This window comes from Protomyctophum bolini, assembly GCF_963924005.1.
Source record: "Protomyctophum bolini genome assembly, chromosome: 9".
NCBI classification, from domain to species: Eukaryota; Metazoa; Chordata; class Actinopteri; order Myctophiformes; family Myctophidae; genus Protomyctophum; species Protomyctophum bolini.
The window spans coordinates 3,242,573-3,268,429 of record NC_137870.1 but is presented as its reverse complement, the minus strand read 5'-3'; the positions used below and the strand labels follow the sequence as shown (position 1 = coordinate 3,268,429).

The 25,857-nt window shown below is 43.7% G+C and overlaps 1 protein-coding gene across 4 annotated transcripts in view; it reads right to left on the bottom strand.

Moving 5' to 3' along the window:
• Window positions 1-25,420, bottom strand: part of tpst1 (tyrosylprotein sulfotransferase 1) — a 224,171-nt gene extending 198,751 nt beyond the window's left edge. For all 4 annotated transcript variants that reach the window (XR_013964567.1, XM_080771559.1, XM_080771557.1 and 1 more), the window contains exons 1-3: window positions 25,146-25,420; window positions 11,174-11,943; window positions 10,326-10,634 (exon numbers count right to left, since the gene is read on the bottom strand). Coding sequence is in view for 3 of the 4 variants with exons in the window: in XM_080771559.1 (XP_080627685.1) it covers window positions 10,326-10,634; window positions 11,174-11,712 (848 nt within the window). In the remaining variant the exon portion in view is untranslated. The remainder of the gene's footprint in view (window positions 1-10,325; window positions 10,635-11,173; window positions 11,944-25,145) is intronic.
• Between the last annotated feature and the right edge of the window lie 437 nt (window positions 25,421-25,857).

Here is a 25,857-nt window from a genome sequence, read left to right as displayed (position 1 = left end):
TCACTTGGTTTTGCCTTTTCTTTTAAAGGACACTTCACCACTTTTCAACCCTTCTTCATATAATAGGTCCTCACTAATAATCATGATAAAATGGCACGATATTTTTCTACTCAAGTCTGTCTCATATAGGAGGGCTGTGGGCAGTTTAGAAACCGTCTTCCAGTGACATCATCATTCATTAGGCAGATTTGTTTTTAAACAAGGTTTTTTTTTTACAAAAATGTTTAGATTTTCATTATGGTAAGAACGATGGCTTCCATTTTCGCATTGCAACTTTTCAGGACTAGAAAGCCTGCCGTTTCTATTAGCTTGTATTCCCCATCGATGATGTCACTGGAAGACGGTTTCTGAACTGCCCCACAGACCTATGAGACAGAGTAGAAAAAGATTGCTCCATTTTTTCATGATTATTAGTGAGGACCCATTATATGAAGATAGGTTGAAAAGTGGTGAAGTGGTCCTTTAACCTTTTTTGTCTCACTCAGCATTTACACATGAAATTAGTTGTATGCCAGAGTTACATTTACGTTAAGAGCTGTGCGATATTACAATAAGTAAATGGCACGATGAACCCTAATCAACCTGCAAAACAGGACAAATAGTTGCCAAGAAAACAATTTAGTGCTTCAGAAACTAGGATACCAGAAAATAATCAAAACCTACAGTAGCATCTGCTAGATTCCTAATTAAATCATATTAAAATTTGTGATGAATCAAAAACGAAATCTAAATAACAGAACATACGACCAAGAAACCAACGTAGTAGTAGATCTGAATCTGATGTATCAATAGAATACCAGTAAGACGCGCAAACGCGGGAAGCGAACGCAGCTCGTACATATTTGGGTTTTTTTAAGATTTATTTTTAAGTTATTATTTTTAAGTTAAGTTTTTAACTTAGCCATAACCATATAAGGAGTCCCCAAAGCAGCTATACGTCCAAATATGGAGTGTGTTGCATCAATCACAAACATATTGATGCACAATTGATGCACAATTGATGCAACACACTCCATATTTGGACGTAGCTCCATATATGGGCACAAAGGGGGGACACACGCACACACAGACATGATCTGCTAGGTCTCATAGTAAGTGCTCACTGCGTTCGCAATAAATATTTTGCGCGATGAGATTATATATTGTCCGGGTTGTAACGGGGTTTGGTTATTATATCGTGATAAAGTTTAGCCTGTAGGAGTGTAGGCTGTTCTTGCCGAGTGAAATAAAACATCTCCAAATGTAAACAATAAAGAAACCTTGGTAATATTGTCAAATTATTAATATTGAGGTATTCCGTTTTTTTTATTTATTGTGATGTGATTTTGTCAACATTGTCCACATCTAATTTATGACTTGTATTTATTAAAAAATAAATAAAAATAAAACTCCCGTGCACATTTCAGGCACCATATAATAACCCATTCAGATATTTTTCTTTTTTTAACTCAAATCATTGTTTCTGGTGGGTCCCTGGAACAACATATTTTCAGAGGGGGATCCGTGGGCAATTACATATTATTTGTTGGGTTCCTTCCTTGACATGAAATATTGAGCACCACGGATATAGAATCATAGATATTTCAGAAAATTGAGTTATACACTTTCTGTGTGGAGTTTGCATGTTCTCCCTGTGTTCCTATAGGGTAGATACCCTCACAAAAACATGCCGTAATCCTGGTCTCTAAAACTACCTCCCCCTGGCCAGCCGGGGCGCCTGATGGAGGGGAAAGGAACTGGTCGAATAACGTGTCCCTTCCACGCGCTACGTCTGGCCGGGGAAATTCCCCTCTGTCAGGTGAAAAGAAGCAGCTTGGACTCCTCATGCATAGAAGGAGGCATGAGGTCAGTCCGCTGCCCCCCCAGGTTGGCAGAGGAAGTGTAGCGCCCAGGATTACATTAGATAATTGGCACAGGGTGAAAAAGAAAACTGGGTTACAAAATCGTGGGATAAAAATTGAGTTAAAAAAAGAAAAGAAAATTGAGTTATATTTCGAAGTCGTGTCTAAATGGGATAATTAATCTGGTAGAAAAACAAAAAAAGCTGCACCTCTTTCCACATAAATACCCTGACAGTAATCCTGATGGTTATTAGTGTGATTACACTATTGGCATCACAAGCCTCCAGTCGATACAGAGCAGACATGGAAGCTAGACAGCTAGCGTAAACAGTAGGGGATAAGAATGAAACATGAGGTAGAGATAAACAGGGTAAAAAATCTATGGCGCGTGCACGCACACACAGTCACACACACACAGTCACACACACACACACACACAGTCACACACACACACACACACAGTCACATACACACAGTCACACACACACACACACACAGTCACATACACACAGTCACATACACACACACACACAGTCACACACACACACACACACAGTCACACACACACACACACACACAGTCACACACACACACACACAGACAGTCACACACACACACACACACACACACACACACACCATCATGCAACCGGAAATAGTTGTAGTTCAAAGTGTGGAGCTCCTCAGTGCCGCTTGAAGGTATATAGGTCACCCAGTGGTATTGCAGCTGTCCGTAGTATACAGACATATACATAAGTACATACATACATACATACATACATAGGTATGCGGTCTAGCCTAACTTGGACTCAGGGGGGTGGACGCCTCTGCCTTGCATAGTCGCCAGTGAATAGGCATTTTGCCCTTCACTGGTAACCCTATTTTGGAGTAGTTTTAAATAAATTAAGGTATGGTGGGCTGGGCTTTTTACAAAAAAGCCCCCCTTTTAAATACTACACACATGCATACATTTCAGAAGTTTTAGCAGTTTTTAAGGACCCACTTTTAGGCCAGTGCACCAGAGCAAACTCTTGCCTTTTTTTAAACCCTACCTATTTTAACCAAATACATACATACGTACATACGTACGGTCATAGGGACACACGTAGCCCTGCATTGGAGCGGTTGGCACGGCTCAAAAATAATAATAATAATTTAAAAACAAGCCAATTAATGAGGAAGTGAGCTCTGTCTCTGTGATGTCCCGTTGCGTGGGGGAAGCTGCAGACAGTTGGCTGATGAACTTCCTATTGTTTATCATCATTAGCGCAATGACCCAGTCGGTCATCGCCAATTATTTACCCCAATCACTCTTCATCAGACTCTCCTCCACCACAGCAGCATCTCTGTGGTACTAACAATGTGACTGCATGGTGGAACTAGCAGCCATGCATCAGCATTCATTTAGACCTCGATATACCCAGGCTTTCATTTTCGTCGGTGCGCAAAAACAACAACAAAAATAAAGCCCGGAGGAACGCATTAATCATTGGCCGCTCTTGGGCTAGAAGTGGGAGGAAGGCAGCGGTGGCCGAACGGTTTGCGGAGCGGTCTTGATATCGGAAGGTCGCTAGTTCGTATCCCCGGACCGGCACGTTAGAATTACCACCGCTGAAGTGCCCTTAATGGACAAGGCATTGAACCCCTACCATGAAATGTTCTATGAGCAGGGCCTGGCTGTAAACAAGTTCTTGAGCTTTAATAGTCCAGTTACCCTGCAGGGTAAACATAGTACCTTTCCAAGTCAACCCTTCTGGGTGGGCGTCGCTCCAAATTATGTGACGCACTGTAGCACTGCACTGGGGGGGGGGGGAGGGGAGGGGCCTGGTGGTGACTGACAGATCGATGAGATCCAATCAGGGGCGTGCGTAAATCTCTGCCGCGACCCGCCCGCCACTCCAGAAAACAAAAACCTTTAGCACGTTAGCTCAGGCTATACGTCAGCATTTTTTGCAAGATGGGATGCATATCGATATCTGTTATCTGTCTGGTCGCAGGTCAGTGGAGGACGCACCAAATTGCTGGTTCCACTTCTGGTATACTGTAGATACTAACGGGTACCTCACTGGGTACTCTAACAACAGCCACAGTGAGTACTCGAGATCGAGAAAGGCCGTCATAGGCAGACCTGTATCCCGAGAGAAGACAGACTATGCACCCACTGCACACTAAATTAAGTGGAAACCGAGCTACACTTCCTAACCATCTGTCCATTGTGTACCAAGACATCAGAGACACATACTTCCCACAGATTACAACCACACACGGAGATTTTGAAAACATGACCAATGACAAAAAAACTCCCATATCTGCTGGGCGAAGTACAACAATGTGCAAACACAGCAGCAAGATTTGTGAGTTGCTGTGATAGGAGAAGGATATCAAATGGAACACAACCACCCTAAAGACTAATCATTGTGTATATATATTCCTGCAATATACCTGCATTGAGTGACCTTGGTACATATAATTTGATCTATTGAAGATTCTGACCTTCAAATGTACATCATTTTTGTTTTGATTGTATTGCTGTATTGTTGTATTGTTCTTTCTGCTTTGGTAATGTAAACGTATGTTTTCTCATGCCAATAAAGCCCTTTGAATTGAATTGAAGTGTGTCCAGTCGCCTCTATCCATCATCCACGTTTCCACTCCGCGACCAACACAGTCTCACTCGCAAAAAAAAGCAGGGACTTCCCCCCTCCCCCCTCGATAAATTATAAAATTTGAAGGTCAGGCTCCTGTAAATGAAGGCATTGTTTTCTTTAGATTAAGGATTTTTTTTCTTCCTTTTGGTCGTTATATAAAGTCTGTAAACGAGTATGTAGGCCAAGAGATAAATGTTACGATGATGCAGCTTGTGGAATCATTATGTTATTGTTGGACACATCTGTTGTCAACTCAGCCAACTGATGACTAATAATTACCAGACATTTGGCTGAATATGCCAAGTTTTAAAATGAGAATTGAATAAAAGGAGTAGAGTACCGTAATATGAAGCTGTACGTTTATATAACCAATAGTACACCAGCTCAGATGTGACCAGAGATACTTGCTCAACCAGATTAGAGAGCAAAGCTCGGGACCCCAACTAGTGAAAATATCAGATCTACAAGCTCACAACGTGTTGCAATTGTGAGCTTGTAGAACGTCTATTTTTCTATCGCACCGGTTCAGTCTCTATCCTTCTTTATACTCTATGGTCCCGAGCCAGTGTTTTGGAACCAGTGGATTAGAGGCCCACTAAGCCCGTTTCCAAACACAAGGACCATACAGGATACAGGCTGATATCATGCATATACAGCTTTACCAGATACAGCACCGTACGTGTCTGTCTCTGCCTTGCCGTGCCTAGTACAGCGTCTGAACCTCGTCCTAGTACAGTGTCTGAACCTCGTCCTCAGTGTCTGTCTCTGACTTGCCGTGCCTAGTACAGTGTCTGAACCTCGTCCTAGTACAGTGTCTGAACCTCGTCCTCAGTGTCTGTCTCTGCCTTGCCGTGCCTAGTACAGTGTCTGAACCTCGTCCTAGTACAGTGTCTGAACCTCGTCCTCAGTGTCTGTCTCTGCCTTGCCGTGCCTAGTACAGTGTCTGAACCTCGTCCTAGTACAGTGTCTGAACCTCGTCCTCAGTGTCTGTCTCTGCCTTGCCATGCCTAGTACAGCGTCTGAACCTCGTCCTAGTACAGTGTCTGAACCTCGTCCTAGCACAGTGTCTGAACCTCGTCCTAGTACAGTGTCTGAACCTCGTCCTAGCACAGTGTCTGAACCTCGTCCTAGTACAGTGTCTGAACCTCGTCCTCAAGCTATTCCCATGACTTCATCCAGCAGTTGGAAAAGCATGAATCAGGTCCAGGGCTTTGGCATCGGTTTCCAGGTCATTATAGGTCAAACACATAAGGATTCCAAATTACACAGACATCTGGCTTAGCCTGAAAGTGGTTTTTTTTTTCATATTTTTTTTTTACTATAAAAAAAAAAGCTCAGCTCAAGACCCACTTCTACAACATTGCTTTTAATTGATCTTTTATTTTGTCCTCACTGTATTGCATTACTGCTTTTTTTTAAATGTTGCCTTGCTTTTATTTTATTCTCCATTGTTCTGTAAAGCACTTTGAGCTGCATTTCATGTCATGAAAGGTGCTATACAAATAAAGTTTTATTATTATTATTATTATTGGAATCAGTAAAGGTCGGTATCGGCAACTCAGACTTCAATTGGCAAAGAATATTCAAATTGGTACATCGCTAAAAATGAAGCGTCCCAACGACGAATATTGAAATGGTCTTCCAAATAGCAACCTGTCGAATGAGCGTCTCGATATTTGAATATCGCAGAAGTTGCAGTGTATCAAACCCGCTGTGCATAATCCTGGTGTAAATCGGTCTAAAACCCTCGTTTCACTTTTAGCTGAATAATAAAGTCTGGGAAGGGAAAACGTAAGTAAATAAATAAAACAATAAACTGTAGTAAACGAGGTCAAAATTAAATTTAAATAGCAGCTCTCTCACAACACACCTTGAGCATATTATAGATCTACTATTTTTGCCATTTGTCGTACGATGATGTATAACAACAATTGTAAGAGGTTAACTCATGTCTAGAACAAAGACAAATCTCTGTTGTTTCTTTTTTACATTTAACAGAACAAAGAGGCCCTTCTGGGCTGGGGTCATGGAGAACATTCTAAGTGCAACACAAGGAGGAATAAACGCTAAACGGGAAGGAAAAAGGGGGAAATGAAAAGGAGAAAGAAATGAGAGGTGAAATATGTCTCCAATTAACATATTCTATACCAGAAAGAAGTCGACTCCTCAGTCAGCACTTTCACTTTGGAGAGAAAGAATATGAGACGGTCGGTCGTGAAAAAGAAAAAGGTTTCGTGGACCAGAGATTGAAAAAGGAAATTTGCTCAATGGGTGCTCGTAAGCCTTTCATTAAAAGCCACGAGGCTGACGGCAATAACAACATCTGAGCCAAATGTCTACAGGACACTTCCAACCAACGCTACGTGGTGGTGGTGGGAAGCAGGAGTATGCGTGATTCAACAAAAAGGGGGAAGGAACGGGGGGCTGCACAGTACACACCATGTTTCCTCAACAACTTCTAGGGGACGGACTTCCTAACAAGTTACGGAAGAGAACCCAAAACAACTGTGACAGGAGCCAAGTCCATTAACCCATTCTGACCAGAGATCAGATTTATACGAGGTTTTCCACTGGACACACACTGGTTTGATGAACCCATTCTGACCTGAGATCAGATTCTAAAAATGTCAGTCGTTCTTCGATTTTTCAAAAATAGCAGACCTACAAGCTCGTAGCGCGCCACTCGGTGGCGCGCTATGAGCTTGTAGATCTGCTATTTTTCAATAGCTAAAGCATAACATGATGCCAACACCAAAAGAATGGTTCAGAATGGGTTAAGAGAGAGAGAGAGAGAGAGAGAGAGAGAGAGAGAGAGAGAGAGAGAGAGAGAGAGAGAGAGGGAGGTGGTGGGGTGGGGGTATATAGCGTGATTTAAATTTATTTCGTTTCATTAATCTCAGGGGGTCTAGTAGTAATGAGTGCCTTTCTCAACCACATGTGGCACTGGGGGGGACATTACATTACATTCCCTAAATTGTGTGTAGTAATGATGGAAGCATTGTTTAAATTAAACACACAACAAGGCATGTAATATTTTGAGGTGTCCGCCGGCCACCATGTTTGAGCCCCCTGCGGCGGCTCCTATATCTGCCACTGTTGTGTATAAATGTTTTAAGTGTAGCTAACATATTTTTTTTTGTTACTATACTCCGATGCCGTCAGCGTATATTCTTCATTCCTCTGTCCCTCCAGGCAAGCCGTTAGAAGTGAGTGGGCAAGTCCAGGCACATTTGTATAGTCCTGGGAATGTGATATGATATCACTCGACCTGTTTACCGTACGTACAGACAGAATTCTGTATATAAACACCTAATATTAACCCTATTTTGGGGGGGAGGGAACCACGTTTGGTGTTTAAACTGAAAGGTTAAATGATGTAAAACTTTAGCCATTGAAAAATAGCAGATCTACAAGCTCATAGCACAGTGCCGCGCTATAAGCTTGTAGATCTGCTATTTTTTTTTAAATCGTGAAAATGTGTCGCAAATCTTTTGAATATATATATTCTTTCAGAGCCAAAGTTTTAAACTAAAATCTTTCACTTCTGCCTTTCTGGGGGTGTCCCTGGAACAACATATTTTACATAATAATCTTGAGGGGTCCTTGAAACATGAAAATGTTTGAGAACGACTGACATGACAAAACTGTCATGATTTAGAAGACATTTGTCGAATCGTTCCCAGGTCAAAATGGGTTAACTCAACTCGTATCAGGCCACAGCGACTTTGCAGAGGCAGTATATCTCATGAAAAGGAAGTCTCCATGAGACTCATTGCCTGTTCTCATTATCAGGGTCGTACATTAATCACCGTTCGTGGCAGCAGAGGACAGCCAAGAAGCAAGACAAAGGACGGAACCTGCATTCTTGTGTGGAAAGAAACGGTAGGTAACCTTCACTGAACATCAGTAGTGTGACAGTGTGGAAACGGTAGGTAACCTTCACTGAACATCAGTAGTATGTGGAAACGGTAGGTAACCTTCACTGAACATCAGTAGTAGAAACGGTAGGTAACCTTCACTGAACATCAGTAGTAGAAACGGTAGGTAACCTTCACTGAACATCAGTAGTAGAAACGGTAGGTAACCTTCACTGAACATCAGTAGTGTGACAAAGAAAAATCTTAACTAGGTACAGACTCAGTGAGCACAGTCTCGCGATGGAGAAAGGCCGTCATAGGCAGACCTGTATCCCGAGAGAAGACAGACTATGCACCCACTGCACACTAAACGAAATGGAAACTGAGCTACACTTCCTAACCATCTGTCCATTGTACCAAGACATCAGAGACACATACTTCCCACAGATTACAACCACACACAGAGATTTTGAAAACATGACCAATGACAAAAAACTCCCATATCTGCTGGGCGAAGTACAACAATGTGCAAACACAGCAGCAAGATTTGTGAGTTGCTGTGACAGGAGAAGGATATCAAATGGAACACAACCACCCTAAAGACTAATAATTGTGTATATTCCTGCACTATACCTGCATCGAGTGATCTTGGTACATAGAAGTTGATCTATTGAAGATTCTGACCTTCAAATGTACATAATTTTTGTTTTGATTGTATTGCTGTATTGTTGTATTGTTCTTTCTGCTTTGGCAATGTAAACGTATGTTTTCTCATGCCAATAAAGCCCTTTGAATTGAATTGAATTGAATTGAATTGTGACACTTGTTCAAATGGTAGGCAGAGTTTTATGGCTAGGGATGTCACTCACGATCATGATTTTTTTTCATTTTTAGGAGATTAGCAGGAATAAAAATGACATGTCCGTTTGGCTTTTAGGTTTCCTTCATTAAAGTTGCACATGACAGATCATGACATGTTTAACCCATTCTGACCTGAGATCAGATTCTAAAAATGTCTGTTTGAAAATGACAGTTTTCTGAAAAAGCTATGTTTCTATGTCAGTCGTTCTTCGATTTTTCAAAAAATAGCAGACCTACAAGCTCGTAGCGCGCCACTCGGTGGCGCGCTACAAGCTTGTAGATCTGCTATTTTTAAATAGCTAAAGCATAACGTAATGCTAACACCGAAAGGGGTTCTCGCCTAAAATGGGTTAATCATCTCTACCGCTAGCCGTTAGCATAAACTCCAGTTCCAGGGGGGCCAGCATATACGCGTTCACTTTAAATAGTGAGAGTGGAGAAAAATCTATAAACTAGTGAATCTCTCAAAAGATTTAAAACATTAAGAATAGTTTGTCTCAGCTGGTTTTGTCTCTTGATTGTATCTATCTAGCTAATGACCAGATTTGTTCACAGTCAGTCACATGATCAGGGACTTTCTGGGATTAAGAAATTATGTGACATCTGGAGAAGGAGAAAACCTTTTTTTCCTTGTGACTTAGTTGACTTAGCAACTTACTATCTAGCATTGGGGAAACAAGGAGAACAACATTTTAGGGATGCACCGAAAGGGAAATTCTTGGCCGAAACCGAATACCAAATATAAGAAACAGTTGGCCAAAAACCGAATATATTTAATATTATATATATTTTTGCCTACCATTGCTGTCATTGCCGTACCTTAAAGCGACCTGATTTATGGTTATGGCAAAACTTAACTTCAATAATAATCACTGTTATGGGTCCATAAAACATGTATTCAGCTCATTTGAATGCATTAATTGCACACACTATTCGGTGGTATATTTTCTGCCTATTCAGGCCGAAACCGAATAGGCCGAAAATGCTTTTTTAGACATTTTCTGCCGAATATTTTCTGCGGCCGAATATTCGGTGCATCACTAGAACAAATGTTTATAAACTCTCTTAAAGACCATAATATCAGGACTTCATGGTTGGGGTGGGGGTGGATTTACTTACTTGGAAAGAGACACTCCTCCCGCTTTCCCGATAAGCTCCTCGTGGCGTAGCACGGCGTCGTTCCAGGGAATGTGGAGGAAGTTGAGCAGCGTCCTCATCCACTTCTCCGGGTGCAGCACCAGCTGCTCGTAGTGCATGGGCAGGCACTTGTCGGCCGCCTCCAGGCACTGCGTGTACATGGTCTCGATGGCGCGGTTCCACTTGGTCAGGCAGTCCCGGTAGGAGCCCAGGTCGAAGCCGGCGATGGTCACCTTGCGGGAGATCATGGAGTGCACCGAGGCGCGCCCGTCGCGGATCATCAGCACGAACCTGCAGTGTTGTTTTTGGCATGCAGCAAATTTCTATTTTAGTTTTATTTAGTCGTAGTCTCCTGAATAGTTTTCACTTTAGTCTTAGTCACATTTTTGTCACCTGGAATGTATTTGTGTTAGTCTAGTTTTAGTCGACTGAATGTCATAAGATTTTAGTCGACTAAATCTACAGGTGATTTAGTCGACTAAAATGTATTTTTGCGGGCCTTGATGCCGTCGTAAGGACTTATTTTACACTTGCTGAAAATAGACGATCTACAAGTAGATCGTAGATTGTAGATCAGCTATTTTCAGCACGCAACCAAGTGTAAAATGTCTTATACTGGATCTGTTGTCCACTATAGTCCCTTCCTAACATTTTAGTCTAGTTTTTATTTGTCGACGAAATTGTCAGTATATTTAGTCTTAGTCTTAGTCACCGTAGCCTAGTTTTCATTTAGTTTACATTTAGTTTTTGTCAGTGAAAATAGGTAGTCGACGAACATTTTTCGTCTTAGTTTTAGTCGACGACTAAAAAAACAACACTGCGAACCTAACCTGGCGCCGGGGAAGATCTTGGCCAGGTAGGAGAGCGACTTGAGCGCGAAGGGGTCCTTGTTGCACAGGAAGTTCGCCTGCTCGCCATGCTTCACGATGATCTCCAGGAGGAAGGCCTGCATGGCCGCGTCCAGCACCTCGTCCGTCACCCCGGCCTCGTCCAGGCGCATCTTCTCGCGGCCCGAGCGGCTCCACATCTGCTTCATGGCCAGGATGCGCGGGATGACGCGCGTCTCCTCGCCGCAGCGCACCTCGGGGTGGGCGTCCATCATGGCGCGCATCAGCGTGGTGCCGCTGCGGGGCACGCCGCCGATGAAGATGAGCGGCATGTCCTTGTTGTAGACGAACGGCGTGCTGAGGTTCTGGCCCGTGAGGCCCGGGCCCGTGCGCAGGGTGGAGCGCGGTATAGCGCCGCCCGGGTAGCTGCGCTCCTCCACGCGGTGGTGGCACTCCATGGCGTGCCGGCCCAGGTAGAAGACGGTGACGGAGCTGATGACCAGGCAGGCCACCAGGAGGTTCTGCTTCAACTTCCCCAGCATTGTCGTTGCAGGCCTAAAGAAAAGGTGTGTGGGGGGGGGGGGGGGGGGGCTAGGCAGAAGGACTAGGGGGTCCTTAAAGGGGAGGAGGGAGGGAGGGGGGGGGGGGTGATGGGGAGGGGGGGAGCAATGGAGACTATAGCTTCCTTCAAGGTAGGCTGCTTGCGGGGACCTTGCGGGGAGGATCCAGTTCCCTGGTGCACAGTGGTTGCCGGGTTTCCTGCTCCATGGGGCCTGAAGTGATGACACAGAAAAACAAGAGATGCGCATTTAGCGATAATAATAAAAAGCATTAAGCATAACTTTTGCAACGTTCATGTCCTTTGTTTCTTTCTCCTGCAAAGCTATAACCCATTCAGAACGGGAACCCCAGTTTTTAAGCATCATGTTATACTTTCGCTATTGGAAAATTTGCAGATCTTACTATACGAGCTTGTAGATCTGCCTTTTTTTTTTAAAGATCTTAAAGATCTGTGGAGCCAATCTTTGAATATATATTCTTTCAGAGCGAACAATCTTTATTTCTGGGGAACTACATATTTTCAGATGAGGGTCCGAAGCAAAATAAAGATAATTCTGGGGGTCCTTGACGTGAAACGGTTTGAGCACCACCGACATAACAAAATTAGCTTTTTCAGAAAAAACGTTTAGGATTTAGAATAATCATCCTCAGGTCTAAAAAACGGCAAAAAAAGGCAAAAAGAGAAAAACTGACGTGACAAATTATTTTTTTACGCAGTTCTACGTTGACAAAATGCCACAGCCACTCTGCTGCTATATTAGCCCATTCTGAACGGGAACCCATTTTGATGTTAGCATCGTGTTATGCTTCATCTATTGAAAAATAGCAGATCTACAAGCTCATAGCGCGCCACCAAGTGGCGCGCTACGAGCTTGTATAGGTCTGCTATTTTGAAAAGAAATCGAAGAACGACTGACATTTTTTTAGAATCTGATCTCAGGTCAGAATGGGTTAATAATCAGACCAGTGTGTGTCCAGTCAGTGGAAACCTCGTATGAATCTGATCTCAGGTCAGAATGGGTTAGAGTACACACACATGGAAAAGCATCCATCTGAGAGCAAATCTACAGAGAGAGAGAGAGCAGTCGGATATAAACCAAGTAATCAGCACATTCCCTCCTCTATCGGACTGGCCTTTTGATCTCACGCCAACCAGACTCTGCAGCCCCGCAGCCAGAGAGAGAAGAAAGAAAGAGAAATATGCCTTGCATCGTTGAGTCGTTGTAAAACTTTCGACAGGGCTCAATTATGGTCAGGGGGGAGTCAACCCGGTCCAGACCACTTGAATGAACTATTCCCCTGAGGGGGGGATTCTTCTAAAAAACCAACGTGAGACACTTGGCTCACTGGATGATTAGCAAGCAGTGTGCAAGAAAGAATCCCTGAAGAGTGAAGAAAGACGCAAAAGAAAATCCCAATGTTCAACAAGTGCAGCTCCTAGAAGAGACCTAGATGTTCATATTATATCCAGGCGGAGATATAGCTCCATTTCTCAATCATCCTTGACAGCTACACATCGCTTATGTAGTGACAGCGGAATGAGCCCTGGAGTCTTTCTCAGCCTCTAATTTGGGCCATGGGCGAACATACTTAACCCATTCTGACCCGAGATCAGATTCATAAGAGGTTTCCACTGGACAGGACACACACTGGTCTGATTTAACCCATTCTGACCTGAGATCAGATTCTAAAAAAAAATGTCAGTCGTTCTTCGATTTTTCCAAAAATAGCAGACCTACAAGCTACGAGCTTGTAGATCTGCTATTTTTCAACAGCTAAAGCACGACATGATGCCAACACCAAAATGGATTCCCGTTCAGAATGGGTTAAATATGTTATAGCGTACAACACACATCATACACACCGCAAATAAAGCATCCACACCACAGTAGTGCGCTTGGCTGAGATGGTCTCTCTCTGCTGTTGCATGCTGCTGCTGCTGCTGTTGGGGAATGAGGCAGCTAGCTAGTGGCTGCTGGCTCTCAGTAGAGGCCTGTTTTAGTTGGGAGGTCTTTCCCGGGTTTGTATGCGTGCGTGGGGTGGGGTGGGGTTGAAAAAGGGGTGAAGGAGAAGAAGAAGGACGAGGCTGACTGACGCAGCAGGGCAACAACACGCCGGTACAGCTGGAGGCCTCATCATGCTGCACACACAATTGCGCAAGCCGCTGCTAAGTGCCAACGAACGACTCTTAAGTTTTAGCAGGGAAAAACTGGGGCGTGACCCCGACTACCACTTCTTCCTCACTCAGTCATGGGCTGCACACACAGTAAAGAGCTGTGACTGACTGTGACTTTTTGATCTGCATTAGCCTCCTCTGGACAAAATAAACGGGGGAGAAAACCCAGAATTCGGGCCCCGCCTGCCCAGCAGCTCAACCAGCTCGCCTCCTCCACTCCAACACGGTTCAAACCAGGCTCACTGCCTCTGTGACATAACGTTGCACCCCGAGTGGAACATGTTTGTGAGCTTTGAAAATGTCAAGCGTGATACCTCTGTCTGTTTCTTTTCTACTGCTGGGAAATATCCCTGAAGAGTTTCTAACACATGATAAATATTTAATCAAGATCCTCTTAGTATCAAGTAAAAAACCAATCACACGACGCTGGTACCAACAGGACCCACCAACGAAAGATCAATGGATGGACATTATTGAGGAACTGTATTCTATGGAAAAACTAACATTCATACTGAGACTACAAGAGGATAAATTCTATAAAAAGAGGGGAAAAGTGGAATCTCTTCTCTCAGCCTAGCGATATTACAATAGGATTTCATTGAATGTTTATAGTAATATGGAAAATGCAGCCTTTTTCTTTTACTTTTTGTCCTTTTTCTTTTATTTTTCTTTCCCGTATTGTCTTGTTAGTTGAGTTTTTGTTTGTGTCTGTTCTTCCTTCAATCAAAATTAAGTGAAAAAAAAAAAAACATTCCAGGTGACTAAAATGTGACTGAAACTAAATGAAAACTAGTCAACTTAAGTCAAGAGACTATGACTAAAACTAAAAACAGACATTCATTTGCTGCCAAAAACAACACTGGGGTTAGGGGTGAGGTGAGGATGATGACGCCTCCCTGCAGGCCCTGGTGTTTGTTTGTTTGAATGACTGATGTTGTTGCTCGACTCAGCCGGGAACCTTACCTACCACACCCCCACACACACACACCCCCACACACACACACACACACACACGCACACACACACCCCCCCACACACACACACACACCCCCACACACACACACACACACACACACAGTGACACACACACACACACACACACACACACCAACAACAGTGTTCAGGAAGTGTGCAAGAGGAAACGAACACTCTGCCGTGCCAAAATGTTGAAGCAGGACCACAAACTTTATGTAAATTAAAAGAGATTCTCTCTGACACTCTGGGCTGTATTTTGCGTGTCTTAAGTACCAGGTCTTATTCCCTAACTTGAGTAAACTAAAGACCTGGAGGCGTGATGATCAATGCTCTTTGGCCACTCAGAATAGCCAAATGGCATTGACCACGCCTCCAGGTCTTTAGTTTACTACAAAGTTTAAGACAAAATACACCCCTCAGTCTCTCTCTGCTAGTTTAGTCACAATATAGAGAGAAGATACAATCTCACATTCACTTCAAGGACAGTATAGTTACAGTGTGCAGGAAATAAATGAAGCCTGGAGGCGTATATTCATAGTCGTAAGTTATTAAACAAATTACACGGCACGTCGTGCGCGCACACGCAAGCGCAACGCTTCAACAAGGTTCCAGGATATTTAAAAGGCAACCAATACGCTGACCAGTTCACTACCTTTGTGCATGGGTTTAAAGCTTTAACCCATTCTGAACGAGAACACATTTTGGTGTTAACATCATGTTATGCTTTAGGTATTGAAAAATAGCAGATCTACAAGCTCATAGCGCGCCACCGAGTGGCGCGCTACGAGCTTGTAGGTCTGCTATTTTTTTGAAAAATCGAAGAACGACTGACATTTTTAGAATCTGATCTCAGGTCAGAATGGGTTATAATCAGACCAGTGTGTGTCCAGTGGAAACCTCGTATGAATCTGATCTCAGGTCAGAATGGGTTATAATCAGACCAGTGTGTGTCCAGTGGAAACCTCGTATGAATCTGATCTCAGGTCAGAAAGGGTTAATTACACCTGGCTCCCTATTAGAGAATAACTTATCACCGAGCAGCATCCAAGGAGCTCAGAGGATGTGCAATGAGAGAGAGAGAGACAGAGAGAGGGAGAGACAGAGAGAAGGGGGGGGGTATGTCGCCAGCTTCTCAAGGTCGTCACAGAGATAGCGAAGGAGGCTATGTTTAGAACAGAGACCAGAGACTCCCAACCTGTGGGCTGGGGACCACTTCCATGGTCGGACAAGTTGGGGAAAACAAAAAGAAACGAATGCAACATTTTAAAATGTAAATGAATGTATACCATTAATGTATACTATATAACTACTACTTTCTTAGCTTACGCATGTTTCATGATAAATGCTTTTATGTGATGTATTCCCCATGCTTTTTGTTCTTGCTTAATGTAAGTCGCTCTGGATTAAGAGCGTCTGCTAAATGCCTAAATTGTAAATTGTATTAAAAACTGTCAAAAATAGCAAAAATCCCTAAAACGAAAGAAATGAAAATGAAAAAAATAAATAAAAAAAACATATTTTACTTTCTCTAATAACAACCTAAAACATGAACCTGAAAAAACATGAAAAAAAATCAAGAATCAAAAGTCATTTCATTCAGGACCCGTTTTAGCTTCTCCTATAGGTTCCCATCACAGGGAAGAGGAATATGGAAAAGCACATGATGATGGCTGTACTGGGGAACTGGGAGAGTTAAGTACTATAGGAAACTCAGCAGTGAAGCATTCCGATAGCATCATCATCAGAGAGTCGACAGGGGCTGAATTACAACTGCGGTTAAGCGCCGGTGTGAGGTCTCACGTTACACCTTTCATTGTGGGGTTGAAATAAAGAATGTGTTAGTGTTAAATTAAATGAGGCTCTTCACTCCTGTTACCGATACGGTCTCTCCTTTCCTCGCATCGGATAATTTTTTGCATTGATCTGTTGGTGGGGGGGGGTGGGGGGGGTGGGGGGGGGGGGTGTTAGGGGTTAGTCTCCACGGGACGGTGCTGAAATCAGACCACATCAACACTTAATAATAACACAGGAGGGCTCTAGACTAGATAGACTGACTGGAGGCCCCTGATGGAAAAGACATACGGGGGAGGTTTCTGCATTAGTGGAAACAGGAAAAGGGGGAGGGGTTAGTTTGAGAGGGGGTGGGGGGGCGGGGGGGGGTTTACCTCACCAACTCATTCCTTCTTTCTTATTCTTTTGGCAGCCTGTGTGAGTTCAAGCCAGGTCAGACATGTGTTTGTATATGAAGTGCTCCCGAATGATTAATGGATAAAAATAATCCCTAGTATGTTCTAAAAAAAACGGACTAAACCGGAACAGGTTCTATATAAAATAGGAAACATAGGATTTTTTTTAAAGATTTTTTAAAATTTCTAATTTTTGATTTTCTGGATTTGGCACTCCACTGAAAGCACGCACGCACACGCATGCACACACCACACAGCACAAACACAAACACATTTAAATATAGCAGAACATGTCTCACACACACACACACACACACACAAACAACACACACCTCTCATGTCTGTGCTGAAGAACAGCGCAGCAGAGCAGAACCTCTTCAGACCTGAGCCCTGACTCGGACATGCACCTTAAGAACCTTCCCTTGTGTGACAGTTCGGATCAATCGGCTGAACAGCGACGCTTAACCTGGACATGGCCTTTTTGTTGCACCCACGCTGTGAACAAAGACTCAAGGACTCAAGCCAGGCTAAAGGCCTCATGGCTCCAACCCAACACACGCAAAGAGAAAACAACTTCACACGTCACGTCTGTTCCGAGATGACGGTGATCATAGTTGGGAGGCTGAGCGATGCAAAGGATGAAACCAGTGGTTATCAATATCAGTGCATGTGTTAATGAGTGTGTACTCTACTGTAAAGAGTGTTAAACAAACAATCCTGACTGAGGATACATTTTTTTTATGCTCTGAAAATGGGCAAAAGCTGACCATTTAAAATACTTTCTTTTTTTTACTCTCTTGAATGAATTAACACTGAGGATTTTTACTGTTGTAATGTGTGAATCTATGCATCACAGGTTAAGGATACATTTTTATGCTCTCAGAGTTAGAAATGGGCAAAAACTGACCATTTAAAATAAATAAAAATGTACACTCTTGAATTAGTTTTACACTGAGGATTTTTACTGTGTAATGTAATGTGTGAATCTCTGCATCTTAAACAGGTTGTGCCGCATGCCTATACAGGCTGCATCTGCAGATATTACTGGAAGAGGATGAGCACACACACACACACACACACACACACACACACACACACACACACACACACACACACACACACACACACACACACACACACACAGAAGAAAAGAGCAAATATAGGCAGAGTGCTCCACTTCTATTTGCACAAACATAGGGTCAGCCTGGGTTTTCATTTTGCTTATACACGCATCAAAGTGTTTATGGCGTGTCGTACGTGAGCTAGTCTGGTTTTCACTTTTCAGACTGGATTGTGTGGCATTACGGTTTACAGTACTGTAAACTACATTTTGTACAGTCACCCACAAACGGAAAAATCAACACTGATGATCTTAGCGTGCACAGTAAGTATGACTCAGGACAAGAAGAGACCCTGATCCACTAAATGTTTACACAAGCCTAAAAACCTCAGTAGACAAACAATGCATTGCATTTCTCACACTGACGCTTTTCTTCCTCAATGTGACACTGAATACGTGTCACGGTTTTGTCGAGTTCTTGTTGATTCATTCAAGAACGTGTTGTATTATATACTAGCTCCCCTGGCTTTGATCTACTGCAAGTCCAAATGCTGTCAATTGTTCCTCCTACCCTGTGCTCTATCCGTGGGGATCTCTCTCATTTGCTCTCTTTGTGTTGGTGAAACGTGTACCGGTACTGTACAGCAACAAATGTGAAACAAAGTGCTACATTTGGAAGAAGATCCGGTGTGGTAACAAAATCTGAACACATCATTTGCCAGATTCTGTGACATTAGAGGAGATACCAAATGAGGGTGAATAGAACATGAACAGCCACTTGACTTTAAAGTGAGGGGCGCTCTTATCATCGTACATCATCATGACGTGAAATGTACACTACGACGTAGAATTCTCCGTTCATCGTCAACGGGAATTTAATGTTTGTGTAGGACAAAGTCTGTGCGCACACACTAAAAGCTGGACATAATAGGAGGGGCTAGTTAAGTGCCCCTCAAAAAAGAAAGAAAGAATAGTGTTGTGGCTGATAATAATTTACCAATAAATTACTCATGCCGGCAGGCTAAACCTGGGAGCTAAAACAAACTGTAATGGCGCGCGACAAAAACAATGATAAAATGATTAATATCCAAACAAGCTCAAAGTTTAAAATGTTTATATAGCTCAGTGCACAAAATATTACAATACAATAAATAAAAAAATAAATAAATATATATGCAATAAATATGTGCAAAGAATCTAATAAATAACAATCAAAACGGTGAGCAAACGAAAACGTGAATGAATCAAACTAATCAAAGTATATTGTGCGGTCAACAAAATGTATCCTCCCACTCCCAGCTCACCCTGCCTCCACGTTCAAACAGCCTTATAGGGGTGAGCTGGTTCAGACACCCATATTTGTTGCCTACCAAGGGCCACGCCCCCACAGAGACGCTCTCACCAATAACGGAACGTCAATGCGGTGCCCACACCCCATCACCAACCAAGTGACAACCACTGCAGCTAAGCATTCTTTGCCTCCTACAAATAGAATATAATTTGTATTTTGTACATTGTTTGTACAACAACAACAGTAACCCGTTTCAAGTGAATGGAGAGCGAGACGCAACCGATAGAGACGAACGATCAACAAACATGAGGACGAAAAGTGCAGAAAAACTCAATATGGGGCGGAGGGTGGGCGAGCTGCTTTATCATGCAGGGTCAGTATCTAGCTAGCACTAATGGCTATGGATTAGCCTGCTCAGAACCATTAGGCCTACATAAGACTGATCTTGTCTGGACTCCCCCCCCCCCCCCCCCCCCACCCCATCTCCAACGTCTGATACAGATACACATTTCGAGGCTCAGTATAGAAGCAGTAAATGGCCCCACACTAAAAGACTTAAAATGTTCGAGAAATGTGTCATCTTGGCCCTTATAATTCCTCAGGGGGGACGGACACTCTCGTTCTGTAATTTGGCATATCACGTTACGACCATTTCCATTTTAAATGGAAGCCAACAGCAAGCGAGGCTCGCTTGCTCAAACCGAAAAGGTCAGCCCCACACTGCCGAAAAACCATTAATTCATTCTGAACGGGAACCCATTTTGGTGTTAGCATCATGTTATGCTTTAGCTATTGAAAAATAGCAGATCTACAAGCTCATAGCGCGCCACCGAGTGGCGCGCTACGAGATTGTAGGTCTGCTATTTTTTGAAAAAAATCGAAGAACGACTGACATTTTTAGAATCTGATCTCAGGTCAGAATGGGTTGATCAGACCAGTGTGTGTCCACCAGTGGAAACCTCGTATGAATCTGATCTCAGGTCAGAATGGGTTAACTCTAGTTATGCCTCAGAAGTGTGCTCTCCCTCTGACGAGAAGTTTCCTCTTCTAACCCGCAACTAACGCAAAGTGCATCCATGTCAAAAGGGGAAACAACAAATTGGAAAATAGCACCCCTTGCATGACCAAACACAACTAAATGTCAGGGGGAAAAGAAAGTGAAGCTGCTATATCCCGACTCTCTGGGGAAATGCTGTTTAGCCCTGAGCTCCTAGAATATAATAAAATATAAAAAAAAACGATATGACTGGAGTGTGGACCGACATTAATCATAGCAGGCATTCCAATCACACATAGCTCCTAAACCACCGGGCACACCAAGAATGACCCAGGTGTCTCTCCATTAGCATCTCCTGATGAATTGCTCATGGGTTCTGCGACTGTGCTGGGTGTGTGTGTGTGTGTGTGGGGGGGGGGGGGGGGGGGGGCACACACACATACACACCTAACGCACATCCAAGACTTATTAATCATCATTTCCACATGAGATATACCGTATAGCGGCTGATGAGCTGTCAGACAGCGGTCACGGCAGGGGACACATATATACCTGCCTCATGGCCTCATACAAGATTCAACATTCCAAACCCTGGACTTTATGAATCTATAATAGTAGGCATGCACCGAAAGGGAAAACCGAATATCCGAATATGATTAATATTATATACATCTTTTTACCATTGCTGTCGTACCTTAAAGCTATACCACATTTATGGCAAAATAAATGGTTATGGCAAAACTTATCTTAAATAATAATCACTATTATGGGTCCATAAAACATTTATATCAGCTCTTTTGAATGCATTAATTGTATTCGGTGAGATATTTTCTGCCTATTCGGGCCAAAACCGAATAGGCCGATTTTGTAACCCATTTTTCACCCGTGTGCTGAAAATGCATTTTTTGCCGAATATTTTCTGCGGCCGAATATTCTGTGCATCACACGAACATACCAGCAGATTCCCCCTCCCCACCAAACAACATACCAGCAGATTCCCCCTCCCCACCAAACAGATTCCCCCACCAAACAAAAAAGATTCAAAACACACAAGAACTACAGTAGCTCCCTTTACGTGTAACAACAACAACAATGGGTCGCCTTCAAGCGAGGAATATAAAAAAGGAGGAAGAGACAAAAATATGAATATGCAAATCATACCGAACAGTGTTTGCAGGATTTGTCTGTCTTCTAGGCAGCTAAACACTGGGGATGTTTAAATATAGCAGAACATGTTACACAAACACACACACACACACACACACACACACACACACACAGTTATGGATCAGCTTGTTAGCTACAGTTGTCTGAGCCCTGTGCTTGTTGGTGCGTGTGCACGTACGTGTGTATACATACGCGTGTACACAGGTGTATGTTTTGTGTGTGTAGATTCATACTCTACATACGTATTTTAGAGCCGAATAAAAGTCTCTTCGGCTCTGTAGATCCTACAATGTGACGTCATTTGGCTCTGTAGATCCTACAATGTGACGTCATTTGGCTCTGTAGATCCTACAATGTGACGTCATTTGGCTCTGTAGATCCTACAATGTGACGTCATTTGGCTCTGTAGAGCCTACAATGTGACGTCATTTGGCTCTGTAGAGCCTACAATGTGACGTCATTTGGCTCTGTAGAGCCTACAATGTGACGTCATTTGGCTCTGTAGAGCCTACAATGTGACGTCATTTGGCTCTGTAGAGCCTACAATGTGACGTCATTTGAGGTTCGGGGGGGGGGGGGGGGGGGTACCGTCCTAAAGTCGGCTGCTACTGAAAATTTCCGACGAGCCGAAATCATTTCGGCACTACAGCGCCGAAACAGCGGTAAAATAGGAGTATGAATCGGCCCCTTGTTTTGTGACTTGTGTTAAAGTATAAACTATGACACAGCATTGTGCAGTCAGAGTTTGTGCACAGTGGAAACCAATTAATTCACTGTGTATAGCCGAGCGTTATCATTCCAGGATGTGACCTGCAGAGCCATATATATCTACAACAAGGCGAGGGCAGGCGTCAGCCAGCCTGTCCAAATCCATTTCTGCCCTGGCCAAAAAAATCCATACAATGAGAAAAGAGAGCAGACAAAAACACAAGACCTGAGAACTATTAGTGGAGACAGCCGATTGGCCGTGGCGGTAGAGCGCGAGTAATTCCTGGAAACGCCACTGGTGACCTGCTGTCCATGTGATTATCAACTCTATCCCTGACTGTACTGAAGTGTGGAGATTGGGAGAACCATAAATAGGTTGTATATGCCAGTGTATAACGCCCGGGATTCGAACTCGGGTCTCACCCCCCTTTTGACCTCCTCCCACGGGGAAACCCGATCCGGGTCACGGCACCTACAGTAGGTAACGCCCGGGATTCGAACTCGGGTCTCCCGCCGGCGTGAAAGTCCAATACCTTCACCACTAGACCAAAGGGATAATCCCTATGGACTGGGGGGAGATATTAAGACTTTTGAGGCCATGATCAGGCAGAGGCTCTGAGCCACTCTGCTACACCAGGTCAATATGAAGAAGCCTTTAAAGACCGGAGCGTCAAGAGAAAGCATGGCCCCGGGTTCGAAAGGTTGTAAATAGTCTGTATATTTAATTATATTGTGTCTTTATCCAAATGTGCTTTAATGAATGTGGAGTTCCATTTCCCCCATTAAAATGTACCTACAGTACCAGGCTCAGTGCTTTATTGAGAGCAGTCAGTCAGTCGGGTTCAGTCAAGGACACTTCAAAGCAAGCCAGGAGGAGCCGGGGCTTGAACCGGCCTCTCTCGACCTCCCGCCACCCCCCCCCCCCCCCCCCCTCCAGAACAATGACTTCCAGCACACTACACTTGGCGTCCCACTTATCCATGATTGTGCAAAAAGAACAAACTTATTTGAGCTCAGCAGGACAAGCTTAACCCATTCTGAACGGGAACCTATCTTGGTGTTAGCATCATGTTATGCTTTAGCTATTGAAAAATAGCAGATCTACAAGCTCGTAGCGCGCCACTCGGTGGCCTGCTACGAGCTTGTAGATCTGCTATTTTTGAAAAATCGAAGAGCGACTGACATTTTTAGAATCTGATCTCAGGTCAGAATGGGTTCATCAGACCAGTGTGTGTCCAGTGGAAACCTCGTATGAATCTGATCTCAGGTCAGATTGGGTTAATATAATAATTGTGTGTGATGCAGCAGCGGGGTGTGTTTTTTCAGACCAGGAAATGAGGCCGACAGTCAGACAGTGGCCGAGACTAAACCGCCGGCCCTCAGCTCAGCCCCTGCAGCTGTGAAGAGAACTAAACCACACTGGTGTATAGCCCAGTCTGAGAGAGAGAGAGAGAGAGATCTGAATTAAACTGGACTTTTGTTTTTGTAGAGACCACCTGCATGCACACAGTGCACTGAGTGCAGCAGATGTGTGTCTGGGTCTGGTCTGGGCACCAACCAAGTCACTGCCACCACCGGGGTCTGCTCACACTGCCAGCCTTGTAAACAGTATTCTTTAGCGTTTCTCTGACAGCTCTGTCCCTTTTTATTTAATATGTAGTCGAGTTTATCTCCCAGCGCAGTTGTATAGTAGGACGGACGGAGGGAGGGAGGCCTACTACTGGGCAGGTTCCCTTTTATTTGAAGAGCACAGTCAGTCAGTCAAGAGAGAGAGAGAGAGAGAGGAGCATTTCTTTCTTTGACAGAACAGCCAAGTATCTATACAACATTTCTTCTTGTTACTGCGGCATAAAACTGTCAAGACAGACGCATAAAAATAACGGACACACGGTAAGACAATCAACAGTGCTGCTGATCTGAAACCACCTCCAGCCTCAGACGAAGCTGGTATAGTAGTCGCTGCCTGAAAGACAGCAGCAAAGCCACAGAGAGATAATGTGAACAGTGAATTGCGATATTATTGGCTCATCATGTCAGCTTTCGCAAGCCAACACAAAATAACGGCTATTAAACTGGGTTAGGGTAACAGGCGGGCCATGCAAGCCCCCCACCCACCCAACAACACAAGGGACTGAAAGGGAGAATTTAGCACAACTCGATAAAGTCGAGACATTTCTTCCTAATTCCAATTAACTGTATTAAAAAGAAAATAGGCCTATATTAGAAGGAGGGAAAAAACACGATTGTGTTGTGGTGGACAAGTGAAAATCCATTAGAAAAAAACGCAACACGCATCGATCAACGAACGGTCACACACTACTACAGCCCCGATATACGTTATTCCCTCAGTCCCTACACTCCTTCTGTAGCTCCCAGATTGAGCGTATAGTCTGACATGTATGATGTATATCTACACATAATACATTATGGGGACTGGCTGGGTGGGAGAGCACAGGGGGACAGAAACACGGTTGTAACTTGTCATCATCTGCGCCCGGCCATAGAATGAACCTTTCCCTATATAAACCATTCTTTCCACACACAAGTCACATGCCATAACATTAATTATGTACACATCAATAGCACGTTGGGATATCGTAGTAGTTAACACGCTCGCTCGTAACGTTATACTATTAACTACGGTCGGGTCTACGATTATTTAATTCATACCTCCTCCCCTCCCCTACCCTAGTACCGCTATACCTCCCTAAAATAATCTGTTATTAGACTGTCTGTCGCAGCTTGCAGGAAGAGGGACATTGCATGAAAACACACACACAGTCACACACCGACACACGTACCGCTCCTCTAACATTTTGGGCTACCGCTCCTCTACGGGAAAAAAACAACCCACCTAATGTCGCGGATCCGCCGAGTTGATGTCGCCGCTGTGGTCACCTAGCCTTTCCCAAACGTCCACCACTGTTGTCGGTACATAACTCAAGGAGCCTCTTCTTCTGGGATCGGTCCCACGATAATATATGCTCTGTGTACACACACACACACAGTCACACACCACGTACATACATACGCATACACGGCGCTACAACACGCGCGCACACAACACAAGACCACTTGAGGAAGGGGGCCGGCTGGTTGCGATTGTTGAGCTAGTTAACAGAGAGAGAATGGTACACGGCACTAGTCTAATACCAAACTGCTGTAGCGTAGCCCCTTGAAACCCCGACGGTGATTGGTCAATCCGCGGCCGATATTCAAAGCGCGTTTGTTTCGGAGCTGCGGATTGGCGTCGTGGGATAGAGGGGCGGGGTTTAGGTGTTTTTTGTTTTTTAAAGGCGCAGGCTTTCATGATCAATATTACCATTTTATTGAAGGGAAATGTTAATACAATTGTGGAGATAGGCCATGTTTTTGTTTTATTTCAAACAATCAACAAACAAACAAATAAACAAACAAACAACCTACGGTATATTATATTAACAAAAAACTCTGACACCCATGCTTTTGTGCAAATGGCAGTGAATACTGTTTTTAATGTGAAATAAAGGATTTTTTCTACTTCAACTGGCAGTGAATACTACTTAGCATCTTCATAATAATTGAAT